The sequence below is a fragment of the Propithecus coquereli genome, unplaced genomic scaffold, assembly GCF_000956105.1.
Source record: "Propithecus coquereli isolate 6110/MARCELLA unplaced genomic scaffold, Pcoq_1.0 Scaffold295, whole genome shotgun sequence".
NCBI classification, from domain to species: Eukaryota; Metazoa; Chordata; class Mammalia; order Primates; family Indriidae; genus Propithecus; species Propithecus coquereli.
The window spans coordinates 3,400,056-3,400,705 of NW_012148563.1; the positions used below are offsets into that span (position 1 = coordinate 3,400,056).

The 650-nt window shown below is 31.4% G+C and overlaps 1 protein-coding gene across 1 annotated transcript in view; it reads left to right on the forward strand.

Annotated features, from left to right (window-relative positions):
* The first annotated feature begins 500 nt into the window (after positions 1-500).
* LOC105813970 (RNA-binding protein 44-like) overlaps positions 501-650 on the forward strand; it is a 12,480-nt gene continuing 12,330 nt past the window's right edge. Inside the window, exon 1 of the mRNA XM_012648822.1 lies at positions 501-526. Coding sequence (XP_012504276.1) covers positions 501-526 — 26 coding nt within the window. The remainder of the gene's footprint in view (positions 527-650) is intronic.

Sequence of the window (650 nt, forward strand, 5' to 3'; positions counted from 1 at the left end):
GTTATGAAGTTAAATGTGCTAGCAATCTAGAAGATAAGCATGTTAAGTTGGAAAGTGGTTCTATCTTTTCTTTAGATTCACTTGATGTTTATGGAAAAGAAGATTCACCTCATGTCTCCAAATTGCAGAATTCTGTCATGTTAAGAGAATATGAACCAAAGGATGAAAAGTGTAAGGAACAAGAGACTAATAAACTAGGAAAATTCACTTATACATTTTAAAAAACAAGAATTAGTATTCAGAATGTATAAAGAACTCCTAAACAGATCTCTTATCTCCAACCCCATATTTATAACATCTTACTGGACATTTTCATCTGGGTGTTCTATCATTAACCTTAAAAGCTCACTTGTCTGGAATTGAACTCATTATTTTACCCCTCCTCCTCACTTTTCCTCTTTACCCTCTAAATCTGTTCTTCATAAAGTCTCTATCTCTTTAGCAATGAGTATTCCCATTCAACTATAGTACCAAGTTGTAAACCATAGCATTGTCTTAGAATGATTAAGCAGGTAGTGGCCAATCAGTAAGTCATGAAATCAGTTTAGCTGATTTTGATCAGGTTTTTTAATGAAATGAAATAAAATAGAAAATAACAACATATTGGAAAGGGAGTAATTACTGTTTTGTAAAATTTTCATTTTACTTAT